The sequence below is a fragment of the Castor canadensis genome, chromosome 12, assembly GCF_047511655.1.
Source record: "Castor canadensis chromosome 12, mCasCan1.hap1v2, whole genome shotgun sequence".
Taxonomy (NCBI): Eukaryota; Metazoa; Chordata; class Mammalia; order Rodentia; family Castoridae; genus Castor; species Castor canadensis.
Genome location: NC_133397.1, coordinates 7,032,996 through 7,048,156, shown reverse-complemented (window position 1 = coordinate 7,048,156; position 15,161 = coordinate 7,032,996). Strand labels below are relative to the sequence as shown.

The window sequence follows — 15,161 nt, the reverse complement described above, 5'->3', positions numbered from 1 at the left end:
ACAGATAAGATGTCATTTTTGTCACTCTGTTTTAAGAAACCTTACTCAAGTTCAGAGTCTAATTTTAGTCTTTTTGTGTTCTGTGAAATTAGTCATGAAGGCCTTTTGCTCTCTGTAAAATCTGCCTCACATTGTTCACAGTAACTGTGTTGTAAATACGGTGGTGTAAATTATTCAGCCACTTGCAAGCCAACCTTTGTGTTCCATTCACCCTTCATCCTGCAGGAGTGTCTCCCAGTCCTTTGACCTACATTTGGCTACAGGACACATCCTGTCTAGCTGCTACTAATATAGTTCCATTTACCATGAGTAAACAGACAGGGATCTGTTTATGGTTTGGTTTGTCTGTTCCCACCCTACCTAAGCCTTTCCCCCTAAATTTACGTATGCTTGCAAAGCAGTGTGGCAGAACATAGAAACACACAGCATCTTCCTAACTCTGGCCTGCAGAGTCTGCCTGTTCTGTCTTTGTTCGTTCTTCTTCATCCAAGTCTCTGCTTTATAGCACCCTTCAACCATATTTGTGTGCTTAAACTCCCAAATCTTAAAAGGCCCAGATAAAATAGCTTAAGATATTTTCCCCTCAGCAATCTTATTGTGAAGTGTCTCTCATCTCTCCACACGTTTATTCAAATATATCACTTTCACTTATTTACATAGTTACAGTAGTCTCCCTTTATTCATGGGAGATACAATCCAAGACCCAAAGGAATTGCCTGAAACCACAGATAATACCAAACCTTATTTAAACTATTTTTTCGTACACATACATAGCCATGATACTCCTAAATGCGAGTATCACTCCTCCTGTGCTTTGAGGCCAAATTCAAGTGAAATAAAGGTTACCCAAGCACATGCACTGTGATGGAGACAGATGATCTGATCCCATACATCTACTGAAGGACTCACAGATACATACAGCATGGGAATACTGGACACGGAATGATTGGTGGTAAGGTGGGACAGAGTGGAACAGCACAAAATTTCATTCTGTAACTCACAGTAGCACACAATGTAAAACTGAGAAATTGTTTACTTTTGGAATTTCCATTTAATGTCTTTGGACTGCAGTTGACAGCAGGTAACTCAAACTAGAGAAAGCAAAAGCATGGGTAAGGGGCTACTGTGTTTGCTCCCTGTTTATCTCCTCTTCTAGGCAGAAAATGTCTGCAGAAACAGCACTTTCAATTTCATTATTGTGTCTTCTCAGTATCCCATACTTTGCAGCGATTCCAGTATCTAGTAGAGAAAGGTATGAATGTGAGACAGGGGCTGCTCTGCTGTGACTCCAATTCTGTGTGACGTATTTGTCATATTGCTGTTTCATTCATCCCATATAGCGGCATCATTACCCCTCTTTTATTGATAATAACTTCACTGAGAAGTGCTAAATAACTCCCTGCTCTGCCACCATGGCAAATGGTGGAGTCAGGATCTGTGTTTTTGACCTATGTGTGTCCATCTTCTTGCTCCCCACATCCCTGCCGTTGTTTCACAGGCATCTTACACCAAGCACTCCTATAGCTGAGCTCCTGGTTCCCCTTCCCTGTTTCTCCTGCATTCCTTCCCAGGTGGCCCCATCCTTCTAGTTAGTTACCTTGGTCAAAAACCTTGGTATCAGGTCTCAAACCCTGCATCAAATACATTATCAAATCATCATCAAGGCCTTTTGGCTTTACCTTCAGAACACACCTGGAATTGACTGAGTCAACGTGTGCTGTTCCCGGGTCTGAGCCACTCTCCTCTTATACCTGCCGTACCTGCTGCCTTGTCCCGACCTTGCACCCCTAAGTATTTTCTCAAATCAGAGTCAGAATGTCCCCATTGAAAACCAAGTCACCTCTTTGCCCCCAGACCTCTATTAGTTTCCTATCTCTGTTAGGAGATTGAAGCCACAATACCCTGCAGAAGCCCCTTGCTCTGACCTGCCTGTCCAGCCACACTGGCCTCCTTTCTGCCCTTCTAGCATATCAGTCATACTTCTGTCTACAGGCTGCTGAATTTGCTTTTCTCTCCTCCTGGAACACCTTACCCCAGGCCTCCACAGGGCATGTTCTCTGTTCACATGTTACTTTTGGGGTACAACCAGCTCCCATCTGTATACTGTGCTCTCTAGCCCCTCACCCTGCTCCAGCACTTGACTGGAGCAGGTATAGCTACCTGTTCATTCCTTATGTCCCTCTCTTGTGCACTGTAAGTTCTGTGTGACAACAAGGACTTTGTGTCATTCACATACATCTCCAGTACCTAGAATAAAGTTTGGTGCTTTTTTAGATGCTCATCAAATACTTGTTTTCCGAATAAGGAAGTAAGCAAATGAGTGAATGGATGACTCAGACACGGCTTTTCCATGATCTGTCACTGTGCGTTTACTTGCCATTAGGCAGGTGGGATTTATTTGGTTTCCATGGCTCTTTGTGGATAAAGAGCATTTGTGTACTTAGAGGTGCTGGAGAGTAGAGGGTTAACAGCTTGCCTCAGTGCCTTACTTGTTTAGGTACTTTATGTCCTGTCCTGGTGCAGGCTGATGTTTTACATACAGGTACTTGTAGTCTTTCTTCCTTCCCCTCTTCCTCCCTCCCTCCCTCCCTTCGTTCCTTCTCTTTCTCCCTTCCTTTCTTCTCTTTCTCCCTTCCTTTCTTCCTACCTCCCTTCCTTCCTCCCCTCTTCCTCCCTTCCTTTCTTCCTGCCTCCCTTCCTTCCTCCTTCCTCCCCTCTTTCTCCCTTCCTTTCTTCCTACCTCTCTTCCTTCTTTCTTCTCTTCCTTCCTTCCTCCTTCCCTTCCTTCCTTCCTCCCCTCTTCCTGTCTCCCTTCCTTCCTCCTTCCCCTCCTTCCTCCTTCCCCTCCTTCCCTTCCTCCTTTCTTCCCTCCCTTCCTCCCTCCCTTTCTTCTCTCTTTCCTCTCTTTCTTCCTCCCTTCCTCTTCCCTCCCCCTTTCTTTTTCTCTCTCCCCCTCCTTCTCTCCCACCTGCCCTTCCTTGCTTCTAACCAAAGGGAACATCTGGGGTTGATGATCACTATTAACCAGTACAGCAAACAATAAAATAATGAGTTGTTTTTGTAAACCAGGCAGCACTTTGAGAGCCAATAATGTGCCAGGCAGTGCTACTGCTATTGAGTACCTCGGAGCTCTTTGTGGTGATAGTATGATGAATGCACAATCTAGTGTGATGAGTGTGTTCCACGATGAGTATGGAGAGCCGGGAGGGAGTAATAGATCTTGACTGGCACTGAGCAGATCCAGTTTACTTGGTATTTTTAAATAAAATGCTAAGAGTGTAACACTCTTGGCAAAGCAGCTCCAGCAAGAATAGCCTGAGTGAAGGGAGCAGCATGAGATCTGTTCCCTGCCTGCACCTGCCCACCTTACTCCCAGTCCAGCTCAGTGCATTATCCTAAGAGGTCCTGCATCCTGCACTCAATGAGGTAGAAGTTCCTGAGGATGCAGAGGCATGAGTGTGCACAGTAAGGACACACTCAAAAAGTCTTAAATTATGTATTACACCTAATAGCTTAATATGTCACTGAGGTAATACAACATAAATTTAATAAATATTTTATCTGTTGTTTTAAACAAAAGTGCGTGGGGAATGGAATTTAGAAGTGAAGGGGATTTTATAATTCACTGGTGAGCTAAACTATAAAGAGAATTTGGCAGGGTAAGAAAAATGGCCCTACCACCCCCGAGAAATGGAAATTGTAGGACATTTTTATAACTCTCAAGGGAATGAGGATGTCTTGCAGAAGCTGAGGCAACTAGTGTTCTGAGCATCTTGGTGGATTAGGTTGGCAAAGGAGTGATTTCCTGGGATTGAGTAAGATTTGGCTTTTAAGGGAACCAGGAAAAATCTTTAAATTTTGGAAGTTTAAGAGTAGCCTTCAGCTGACCTTGACTGTTAGGTGAGTTCTCAAGGGCAGGTCTGCTTCCTAGTGGTGAGATGTTGAAAACAAACCCTTGTGGCCCTATGCTGACACTGAGAATCGGTTCCTTTCTTCATTTGTCTCCTTTCTTCATTTGTCGAGAGAGACCAATGTTTTGCCAAAGGCAGTGGTAGATGTGAGCTCTAGGAGGTGTGGCTGGTGGAAGAGCAGGGTTAGAACTCTCCTCATAGCCCCTGCCAGACAATGGGGGTAAGTCTGTGCGGTCTCACTGTTGAGAGATGGAAAGCACTCTGAGCATGCAGAGCACACATTCTGCCTCTAGGAAAAACATGACTTTCCTACTTTTCTTTAATTGTTCTTTAATCCACCTGTAAGCTGATACAGTGGAAGATAAAATACAATGCATCTTGTGGTTTTTTGTGACTGATATTTTTTCCTTTGCAAGTTTTCTGTTCAGTTTGAGTAATTATACGATATGCGGAAAATATCGCCATTTTCTTCCTTATAGTATGTTTTAAAAAATTCTCTTTTCTTTAAAATATGCCATGGTTCCTGTGTTCTAGGTGGCTGACCTGACATATTTGCTTTTTGGTGGTGGTGCTCTGTTTCTTTCTTTCTCCCTGTTTGGCTCCCCACCTCTCAGATTTTTCACCCAAATTTCTTTAATTTCTGCCTTCTCCTCTTTTTCTAGGCAACTTACTGTTCACCTTTTATGTTCAACATTGGGATAAAAGACAATGTCAATGGCTTTGCCAAGTCACAACCTGGTTATGTCTGATACCCATGTGCTATACAAAGCCTTAGAGGCTTTTGTCATATAAGTGGGATACATTCTTTGTTCATGTGTCACAAGTACTGTTTTAATTTTCTTCTTCATTTAAAATATTTCCCTTTTGTCTTGTCACAGCCCAATGATGATCATTACCCAGAAGATCACTAGTTTGGCTTATGAAATTCATGATGGTAAGAATTCTGAAGTTGATTTTTATTGCTGAAAATAATCCTATTCAAATAATCTTCTGCTTGAGACATTACCATAACTTTTTGCCTCTGTAGAGTAAGAAAAGGGATAGAAGTACCACAGGGAAAATATTAGGTCTACTTAGGGTTATTAAAGTTTGCCTGTTTCCCTCAGTCACTTGTCTTGGTTTTTAATTTAATTCAGTGACAAAAAAGTAAAATAGTGTGATCCAGTCATATGGCCCACATTAATGGCAACTTAAAAAATAAAGGAAATAAACCTTTGATCTAAATCAAGTTTCATCAATTCCTATTTCATCTCTCTGTCCTAAATTTATTAAAATTTTGTGTTCCCCCTTTATATTCACACCCATACATATTTACATAGATTTTTAGTATAACTGTGTTTATATTTTATTATCTTAGTGAATGAGCACCTAGCCATAGGAAATGGCAACAGGACTGTGCGTCTTCAGAGAGAGGAGCATTCCTGCTAGAAGAGTTGTCCTTTTACCCATGTTGTATTTACCTGTTCTGCGTCCTCTCCCCAGCCAGTTTTCCTCGCTTAGGATCAGAGAACCAGCCCCGACAATGTAGGGAAGAAAGGGAACGTTTTTCCTCTTCTTCCCTTTTGCTACTGACCAAAAAAGAAAAAGAAAAAAAAAAAACCTACTACTTAGCGTTTTTTTTTGGGGGGGGGAATAGATTTCTTTTAAAAAATCTTTGATGCTTAGTTAATCAAGTGAGCATGTTCAACCACAGCTCTGGTTCTGCACTTCAGAAAGTAGAGCACTCCCACTGTGGGCAGATTCTCCCTAGAGGTGGCAGCATGGGTGGGGCTCTGCAGGTGGAGTCTCGGGCTCCCTTTCTTCTGCTTTCTGTTTCTCATTTGTGAGCCTATCATCTAACCATTTTGAAGGGTCTTTTCATGGATTACAATTGATGTATAATGTCTTATAGTTCTTGCATTCTGAATAATGGAGTGGGCAGAACTCCTCAGATCCTGCTACTAGACTAAGTCACAAAACTCCTACTATGAAATGCTGTAGATAAAAAATATAGTTATATTTAGATGTTACGACTTCTGTGTCATGCTGATGACATGTCATCCCAGGATTCTAGAAGGAGAATATAAAAAAGTAATGGATTGGTGATACAATTTTATCTATAGGTCTAGAAACATCTGACAATATGTATTCAGCTCAGAATTAAAACTAAAAGAGAGGACTGAGGGTGTGACTGCCTAGCAGGCACCAGGCCCTGAGTTCAATCCCCAGTTCTGCAAAAAAAAAAAAAAAAAAATAGAACAGAGCCCCATTTTGTAACCTGTTCTTTCAAATAGATTTAATAGTGTTGTCTCTTTACAACACCAGATTGTGCTTTGCCTTGCAGTCTTTGAAGAGTTCAGACCCTTTAGCTTTTTAGATGGTTCTTCCTTCAACTTCACTCAACTGAATTGAACTGTGTATGGCTGCCTGTGTTTCCTCACTGACTCTTACAAAAGAGGGCCTCATTATCATATGGGAGAGTCCAGACCCATCCCCAATTTGGTGATTGATAAGACTCAGCATATAGCAGTACTCATGGCTAACATTTATTATAATGAAGATTCCAAGCAAAGTTATTGAAAAACAGAAGTGCTGTAGTGAAATACGGAAGAAACTAGGCACCGGTTACTAAGAGTCCTCTCCCTGTAGAGTCACAGAGAATGCACTGAATCCCCAACAAGTTGTAGCGTCTGTGAAGGCCATCTTCTAGGGAAATTCCTTAGAGACTCAGCACCCAGGCTTGACTCCAGGGTCTTGTCATGCAGACACCCTGTGCCCAGCACAAGCCACAGTTCCAGGTTCTCCTAAGGAAAGCAGGAGTTCAAAATGAGCATACTGTTGGCAGAGACAATGGCACAGGAACACTTACATAAGTGTAAGGACTGTTTGCCAATCAGGCTCTCAGAATCTGGCCATGGATCTACGTTATAGGTGGGCCATTCTGAGGGCAGGACTGTCATTGGATCTAGGCTTCTCCTATGGGTATTCTGCTGCTGCCAGGCCAGGAGCAGCATTCATACCAACAGCTTCAGGAAGCAGGTCTTCTTTTGTCATGAGAAATTTCTAGGCATGGTTTGAGACATTTCATCCTCTCACAGAATTGAGCCTCCTTTTCTGCCCTTTGGTATTAAACTGTGTGTGTGAGATTGCTGAGGCCTCAGTATAGACAGCTAAGACATCCTTGAGGTGTGTTCATTTGGTCATGAAGTCTGACTTGTAACCAGGCTTAGGGATGGAGTAGCTTATTTCCTCGCTGGCAGTATTGTTGATGGTACCTCGCAGCAGGGCCACTTCAGCCTCACTGGGCTGTGCCTGATACAGGAGTAGGAAAAGTCTTATTTCCCATGATATGCTCAACTACGTATTTGTGTGGTTAGTCTTCTAGCTTTAAACAATGGTATCGTGACTTCATCCGGTTTAGGTCATTCTATTCATAAGTACCCAAATTTTGAACTGAGGCTACTGGTTATGCATGTGACTTTTAACACAAACTTGTCCTGTGAAAATCTGCCCTTTAAGCCATACGTCTAACTTTCCATGGCTAGTTTGCAATTCTAAAATGATAATTGTTTCTCTGGTTAACATGGCAGATTACACTGATGTAGAGGCCCGCCCTGTACCAAACACTTAGAAATGTTGAATGAAACATAACAAAAATGTTATATATAGTAAAGTTTGACATCAGATCAGAGATGAGGCTATTAACATACCCCTTTCCTAGTAAAAGGAAGAGAACTCACATACACACAAAATCCAAAAGAATAATGAGTTTTTAAAAAAGAGTGTCATTTAGAAGGATATTCCTTGTTTTGAGAAAAGGTCGATAACAGTATCTGGTACAGAGAAAGTAGAATTTTCACAAGTGGCAATAGCCTCCTTCGGGCTCCCCTCCTAATCATATTTTACCTTTTCTTTGTCTTCAATCTTCTTTCAAGTGTTTTTTTCCCCCTTCTGATTAAAAAAGTAGGTATATGCTCATTGAAAGCAATTTGGAAAGTATAAATAAATATAAAGAAAAGAAGTGAACACTCCTCTGTGTTTCTCCCCCTGTAATCCTCAGAGCCAGACCTCCTAATTAATGTTTGGCCTCCTCCTTTACCTTCTTTGTAGGTCTGGCTTTGTTTTTACATAATTATAAAAATAGACATACAATTATTTTCCCATTCCCTAATTGTCATATATATAGGTAGTTACTCTTTTTCCTATTATGTGTATGACTGTGATGATCCTTGTCATAAATTTCAAATCACACCTTTGTAATGTTAAATTAGATTCCAAGGTTAAAGAACAGAAAGATTTTCAAGTCTTTGCTATACTGGTTTATAGAAAGATAGGAGTTCTTAGTAGTTCATTTATTTATATTCTTTCTCCCTACTATAATATAAGGGCTATCAAATTTGTAGGAATTTGTTTCTCTTCTGCTCTTTCCCCAGTGCTAGAACATTTCCTGGGGAGGTATTTTCTTCTCATGTGTGTTTCATGTACATGTGTCATACATGAAAATGTGTGCAGGTTACACAATTGAGATCATACTATATGAGTAAGAGCCCTTTAGAAATTCTGTATACTTAGGTGAAAATGGTACATCATCCTGTTACATTTCTTTTTTGTTGTTTTTTTTTGGGGGGGAGGAGGGCATTGACTGTAGCTCACTATGCAACGCAAGTTGACCTTGTACTCAAGATCCCCCTGCTTCAGCCTTTCAGACATTTCTTAATAACTAATCATGTTTTCATTATGAATCATGAAATTAACATTTTGTATGTTAATTGGATAGTTTGTTTCTTTTATGACTTGTTTTTCGTGTTTTTGTTTTTGTCTATCTTGGTGTTCTTAAATTGCTTTAGTTTTCTAGCTTTGAGGAATATTTCCATTTTATTTTATTTGCTGCATATATTTTGAGTATATTATTTGTTTCTTAATTTAGTCTCCCTTTGGTCTTTAAACTGGATTTATTTTTGATTTTTTAACTGTACTGTGGTTTGAATTCAGGGCCTCATGCTTGTTAAACACAACCACTTGAACCACTCAGCCAACCCTTTTTTATGTTGGGTATTTTTTGAGATAGGGTCAAATGAACTATTTGCCCACGCTGGACTCAAACCCAGGTCTTCCTGATCTCTGCTTCCTGATTAGCTAGGATTACAAGTGTGAGCCACCAGCACCCAGCAATATCTAGTCATTTAAATAATCCAGTAATAAAAACTTTTTAATGTCCCCTTTTGAAAAGTTGCAGCATTCACTGTTAAGGATAATAAATTTATAATCAAAAAAGTACTGGACTTTGGGTTTTGGTTTGTTTGTTTGTTTGTTTTTGGCAATAGTAAGAATCTACTTAAACTCAGGGCCCCACTTGCTAAGCAGGCCCTGTACTCCTCCAGCCCGTTTTTGTGCTGGGTATTTTCAAGATAGGGTCTCACGAACTATTTGCCTAAGCTGTCTCCTCATGATCTCTATCTTGTTAGTAGCTAGGATTACATGCAAGAGCCACTGACTGGCGCCCAGCTGCATTAGGGAAGTTTTTAACTGACACTAATTTTCTTTAGTAGGGAGTTAGATTAGTGTCTTTGGTTTCCTGATAGCGTGTTGTTTATCTTATTCAGAACCTAGATGTGTTGGATTGCATGATGTTCCTTCATGACTGAGTCTGTTGTCATGAGAAAGAAAGGGATAATCATTAGATCAAAATTGGTAACGTAGCATGAATTTCAATTGAGGAAAGTGATGAAAGTTTGAATAGAAAAAAATGTTATTCTTGGGAGAAATTATAACTGACAAAAGTACCTGTTTTTGTTTCTCAGGGATGTTTCGAAAAGATGAAGAACTAACTCCATCACAGAGGGGTTTAGCTGTAAGGTACGTGTCTTTGTGTCATGTCCTGCCACAGTTTCTGCCATCTCTGCCTAGTACCCATTTTACTCATTGGGTAAAGGCTTCTTAGTCTTCCCAGAGGTACTTAGTTCATAGAGACTAAGCTTTCGTCCCTCTACACACCTCCCTGCTATCAGGTCATGCTGTGCTTGTCCAGGCATCTCTCATAAGACTCCCTAGAACCTTGCCTCTGTCTTCGTACAGTGTGCACCTCCTGTGGACCATGAGACTTTCCACTGCTTTTTGCTCTATGAGACTCCGAGTTCCTTAAAGACAGTAAAGTAGCATGTCTGCCAAGTAATAATTGCTAGTAATAATAGCAGCTACCATTCCTAGACCAACAACTTGCTAGCAGGGCTTGGGCTGAGAGCTAATGCATCAATATAGCACATAGATGTCATTTTTCAGATTAATGGAAAACCACTGAGATACCACTTATGATTACTGGAGCAATTCATTCTTCGATAGGCTTCTATTTGTTATAGGTGCTCTAATCAGAGTTACCTAAGGAATGGGTTAATTTCTTGGCAAAGTCTACCTCAATTTATTACAATCAGAGATCAAATACTCATCTTACTTTAAAGAAAAATTTCCTATGGTATACCTTGTTTCTAAATGTAGAATTAATAAACAGCTGCTAGAAAAATAAGATGACATTTGTCAACACTTAAGTGTTCAGCTTTGATCTCAGGTGGTATGTATCGGGAATATTCTTATAATTTCCCCATCTTTAAAAATACTCTGTTTTGATATCTCTATAGTCAGTCTTTATATATCATTAAATATCCACTTAAGAGACTTACCTGATGAGAAGTTAATTTGATCTGGGTTCTCTGATCTTTCCAAGTCCTTGGTCCTCCTCAGTAACCATCATTTATAGACATTCATCTCAGTTTCCCCTCTCTGTCTCACATAGCCACCTGGCAAATCCTCAAACCTAGTTTAATTCAACTCTTCACCTGCCTGAATAATGGAAGAAAACTGAGTGGAAAGACATTTAGTCTCACTGACTGGATTCATTTTGAATTTGTTACCCCATTTTAAAAATCATGCCCCTTACTACTTAGCCAACAATGCTACTATATTTCCTTACTTTTCACTCATAAAATTATATATTCTCCTTTCTCCTCAAACTTCTAACACACTCTCCCCCATACACAAGTTTGTAGGAAAATTTTATTTTTTGGAGAGAATAAAAGCAACTCTACTTTATTCTGCAGCAACAAAACCTACCACAATGCCTGAATCTGTAACAGAATACTTTCTATTCTGTTGTGAATTCTGTTCAAATTCATTGTACAGCCAACCTTTCACTCTGCCACTGAATCCAGTTCCTTTTTTGCCTCCCTCTCTGTTGGATCACTCCCACCAACTTAAAGGGAAAGGTTCCTTTACTATGTGTTCCCTTCATACCACCACCCTCTTATTAACTCCTCTCTTTTGTAGTAGCTCTACTTCCTGTCTCTACTTCCTCTTCTCCACTTCTCCCCTCACCCCCCAAAGTCAGGTTTATTCCTATTCTTTCAGAGTTGCCCTTTCTCTTGCCACATTTCATTGTCAGCATTGGTTTTCATTATGCTAACCCCTGGACAGCATGGGCCCAGATAACCATGTGCTGCTGAGGTGCCTTCCAAGACACTGCATTTTTTTTCCATTTTCCTCCTCCCTCCCTGGCTCTTACTCTCTGTGTCCTTTGCTGCAGCTCTGTTCCTCACTGACTGTTGGTGTACTCCAGAGCTCATACCTGGACTTCTCAGCGTTTCCCTGTTGCTCCCATGCAGCCCAGTGGCTTTAAACACCACTTACATGTTTGATATCTCCTACCCAGGAGACATCATGTCTCCTACCCTTTTACATTCCTATCCAGCTCTCTCTCCTGAGCTCTAGCCTCAAATACCCCAGGTCATTTTCAGTATTTTTGCATCAACAGGGATAGGCATGTTCAGCACAGAATTCTTGATTTCTGTATCCTTCTTCCCTTCCTGCCCCTTTGTCTACCATTATCAGTTGCTTGGTTAATAGCACCATTTATCACTGGCGACTGAGAAGGGAAAATTTAAACAGACTCCCATTTTATTACAGCAAATCCACCCCCCAGTAAATCCAGTTAGCCCTTCTTTTGAACAGCTCTAGTCTGACCACTTCTTTCCATTCCTACTGTGTCACCCATCCAGACCATCATTTTCTCCTTGGTCTGCTCTAGTAGCTTTCCTGACCACTCTCCCTGTTTTCCCTCCTGCCATCTACAGCCTACTTTCCACCAAGCAGCCAGATATCATTTTAATATGGTTTGGATTGTTATGTTCCTCTCTCCTGATAAAAACTTCCAATGTCGTCCAATGTATATTAGAATACAGTTTTACGCTTTTGGCTATAGCATATAACTATCAGAATCTCACCTGCTCAACCCACTTTTTTTTTTTTTTTTTTGGAAACAGTGTCTTACTCTTTAGCCTAGGGTGGCCTCAAACTCTATCATCCTCCTGTCTTTGCTTCCTGACTGCTGGGATTACAGGCATACCTAGCCATCCCACTTTTAACTATATAATACCACTGTATCAGAAATGTCCTCACTCTCTGCCTTCATTTTCTAGCCCTTTGTCCTGTCTTATTTTACTTGATGTTATGTATACTACTGTTGGCTGTTACTTATGTATTTTACTTGTCCTTGTCTCCACCCCCAGTGTAAGGTTGTTGGGGACAAGAACTTTGTCTGGTGTTTCCTTGTATTCCCATTGCCTAAGCAGTAGTTTGACACTGGGAGTGAGTCTTCCTCCAGCAGAAACTTGATTGGAGACATTTTGGGTTGTCACAGCTGGAGAGGGGTGCTGCTACTGATATATTGGGGGAGGAGGCTAGCAATGCTGCCAATAATCCTGAAGTGCACAGGGCAGTCCCAAATGTCAGTAATTCTGAGGTTGAGAAATCCTTCGATAACACATAGTTGATACCAAACAAATATCAATAGAATGAATTAAAGAATCTTTCTTTGTATATGGTAAATGAGATATTATAATTAGACTTCAGTTCTCATTTTAATAAAAAATATTATTTGCTTCAGTGCTTAAAGTGAGTTGTTGAATATGACATTTGAGCCAAAAATTACTTCAGCAAATTTCATGGTTAAGAATTATCTCCTATCCTTGCAAATCGTGATCCGTAGTTTGACTTGGTAAGATGGAGCCATGTTATGACAGCCTGGCATTGTTTGGGGTCTGGAAATAATTGGTGTTCAGAGTGGAGCTTTGTGCTGAAGTACAAGGAGCCCTTCTGTTCTTCATGATCGCAGGGGTGCCTGTCCTGGTGGCAAGATGGTGAGAAAGCATTCCTACTCAGTGGGAGGAACTAAAAGAAAATTTACAAGAAACATTTTCTCTAAAGGGAAATATGTACGATTCAAGACACCTAAATGGAGAAAAATATTTCTGGAAAAGCTAGTAAAGGAGTTTTGGCTGAGCGTTTACCTAGAGAGTGCCAGAGGACTAGATACACTGTTTTGTAGTGTGAATTTTTTTAAAATGAAAATAATACCTAGTATTTATAAAGGTGCTCTCTTGATTTATTTTGTCTACAAAGTATAATTTTTTAAAGGAAATACTAATTATGAAGAGAAAGAAAAGACTGTAACATGTTCAAGAAGGTTGTTTACACTGGGTGCCGATGCTCATACCTACAATCCTAGCTACTCAGGAGGATTTTGGCTCCAGGTCAACCCAGGCAAATAGTTCTCAAGACCCTATTTTGAAAATACCCAACATAAAACAGGACTGGCAGTGTGGCCCAAGTGGTAGAGTGCCTGCCTAGCAAGTGTGAGGCTCTGAGTTCAAACCCCAGTGCAGTCAAAAATAGAGGGTATGAATCAGCTCGGGTTATAATACATATATACATGAAAATGTCACAGTGAAACTCCCTATATAGCTATCTTAAACAAACAAAAATGTCTTCTTTTTTTTGTTTTTTTCCTTCAAAAACAGAGAATAGGAAGGTAAAATAGGTCCTCTCTGTGGGGGTTGGTACCAGTGGTGGGAGGGAGGATATAAGGAAAGGGTGTAGGAGGGTGAAGATGTTTGAAATGTTATGTACATATGTGTGTAAATGGAAAAATGAGACCTGTTGAAACTATTCCAGGAATGGGGGGAAGAGGGAATGAAGGAAAATGATGCAGGGGGTGAATTCAATCATGATATAAGAACCTCTGTAAATGTCACAATGTACCTCTAGTACAACAATAATAAATTTTTAAAAAAGAAAGAAACCTGTTCTTTTAATTGTGATAGTTGAACTAGAATGCTTGGTAAACATTAGATACTGTGTGCCATTGAGACAGACTTCTAGGCAATGGGCTTAAAAATGTTCTGAGACATCCTTGTTTCAGACCCCACCACCAATCTGTCATGCTAGATTCCACTGCTAGAGTCTTTGAGGCATGCTTCTGCCTACACCCCAAGTGTGTCTCCCCTGTGTGAACATCAGCTCAGGCTCAGCCGCTCTTCTTGCTTCCGCCCTGTCTGTCCACACCCGGGTTTGAGTGATGCTTTTGAAACCCTACTGTGTGGTTTTTCGTATCATTCAGAATAAAATCCACAGCTCCTCCCATAGCCCACATGACCTCACTTCAACCCTGCTTTCTTTTCTGCCTCCATCCCCAGGGCAATCTGCTCCACCTTGTGGCTGCCTTGGTACCACAAGACAGAGGGGTCCTCCCCTATATTCCCTCTGCCTCCTCACTTCCTTCTTTCTGGTCTCTAACAGATGTATCTCACAAGAGGCCTTCTCTGACTTTTTTATTTATTTTGTGTGTGTGTGTGTGTGTGTGTGTGTGTGTGATACTAGGGTTTGAACTCAGGGCCTTGTGCTTGCTAGGCAGGTGCTCTACCACTTTAGTCACACCTCTAGCCCCTTTTTGCTTTAATTGTTTTTTTTAATAGGGTCTTGCTTTTTGCCCAGGCCAGCCTGGACTGCTATCCTCCCTATTTATGCTTCCTGCTTAGCTGGGATGACAGTTGTACCACCAAGCCCAGCTTTTTTTGTTGTTGTTGTTGAGATGGGGTCTCGCTAACTTTTTGCCTAGGCTAAGCTCCAATCACAATCCCTCCCAATCACTGCTTCCTGAGTAACTAGGATTATAGGAATGAGCCACTATGCTCTGCTCTCTGGCTTCTTAGTACAGTAAAATACTCCCTTCTCTTTGTACTGCTTAGCATTTCTGAAAATATTATTTATATATGCATATGTATGTGTGTGTGTGTGTATATATATATATATATATATACATATATATATATATGTAATTATCTGTTTTCTGCAACTGACATGTAAGCTGTGTGAATGCAGAATTTTCCTCTGTTTTGTTTACCACTGTACTACAGACCCTGGAGTGCAACCATGTGGTTGGCAGAC

At 40.7% G+C, this 15,161-nt stretch overlaps 1 protein-coding gene across 5 annotated transcripts in view; it reads left to right on the top strand.

Moving 5' to 3' along the window:
• Positions 1 to 15,161, top strand: part of Mboat2 (membrane bound glycerophospholipid O-acyltransferase 2) — a 158,342-nt gene that overhangs the window by 119,569 nt on the left and 23,612 nt on the right. For all 5 annotated transcript variants that reach the window (XM_074049130.1, XM_020154724.2, XM_074049129.1 and 2 more), the window contains 2 exons: positions 4,790 to 4,845; positions 9,692 to 9,746. In XM_074049130.1, the coding sequence (XP_073905231.1) occupies positions 4,790 to 4,845; positions 9,692 to 9,746 (111 nt within the window). The remainder of the gene's footprint in view (positions 1 to 4,789; positions 4,846 to 9,691; positions 9,747 to 15,161) is intronic.